The sequence below is a fragment of the Haliaeetus leucocephalus genome, unplaced genomic scaffold (genome assembly GCF_000737465.1).
Source record: "Haliaeetus leucocephalus isolate CR32 unplaced genomic scaffold, Haliaeetus_leucocephalus-4.0 Scaffold712, whole genome shotgun sequence".
Taxonomy (NCBI): domain Eukaryota; kingdom Metazoa; phylum Chordata; class Aves; order Accipitriformes; family Accipitridae; genus Haliaeetus; species Haliaeetus leucocephalus.
Genome location: NW_010973148.1, coordinates 5,595,411 through 5,596,073, shown reverse-complemented (window position 1 = coordinate 5,596,073; position 663 = coordinate 5,595,411). Strand labels below are relative to the sequence as shown.

The window sequence follows — 663 nt, the reverse complement described above, 5'->3', positions numbered from 1 at the left end:
AGCCGGGGGAGCGGGAGAGGCCACGCCGCTGCTCCCGGCAGCTGATTGCCGGGAAGGGGGAAGCGCCGCAGCTCGGTGCCCGCTGAACACCTGTCAGCCCGTGGAGCCTGATTAATACCTGGCCTTGGCAGCCTCTCCGCTGGGGATTTCCCCCTCTTCCCACTTCTTTTTTTTTTTTTTTTTTTTTTTTTGCCCCCCCCCCTCCCTTCCTGGAGCTGTGTGAAAGGGGGTATTTTCTTCAGGGTATAAAACTGAGAATCCAGAGGAAGAGAGGCTAAGAGCTTCACCTCATTGCCTCATTCTCCCTTTCATGTGAACATCCTGCAACATTTCCTTCATCCTGCCGCACCTCTCACCTGGCCAGCGCTGCCCAGATCATGTCCGCTAAGCTCCTGCCGGTTTTCTTCCTCCTCTCCGTGTTTCACGCCTGGTAAGTCCGCACTCCCCTCGCCTCCCCCCACCCCCTCTCCTCTCTTCTCTCCTCGCACCGGGGCTTGCGGGCTGGAGTCCCGCTCGCCGGAGTTTGCAAAATACTCGGCGCCCGGGAAGGACAGCGGGCTCTTCCCCCCCTCCTCCGCGCCGTGCCGGGGCTTTATTCCCAAACGTGGCTTCCCTGGCTTCCCTCTCCGGGACCCGCCTGGCTCCCCCGTCACCCGCAGCCCC

At 61.4% G+C, this 663-nt stretch overlaps 1 protein-coding gene across 2 annotated transcripts in view; it reads left to right on the top strand.

Moving 5' to 3' along the window:
• Positions 1-377: 377 nt before the first annotated feature.
• GABRG3 (gamma-aminobutyric acid (GABA) A receptor, gamma 3) overlaps positions 378-663 on the top strand; it is a 332,814-nt gene continuing 332,528 nt past the window's right edge. For both annotated transcript variants that reach the window (XM_010580475.1, XM_010580474.1), the window contains exon 1: positions 378-430. In XM_010580475.1, the coding sequence (XP_010578777.1) occupies positions 378-430 (53 nt within the window). The remainder of the gene's footprint in view (positions 431-663) is intronic.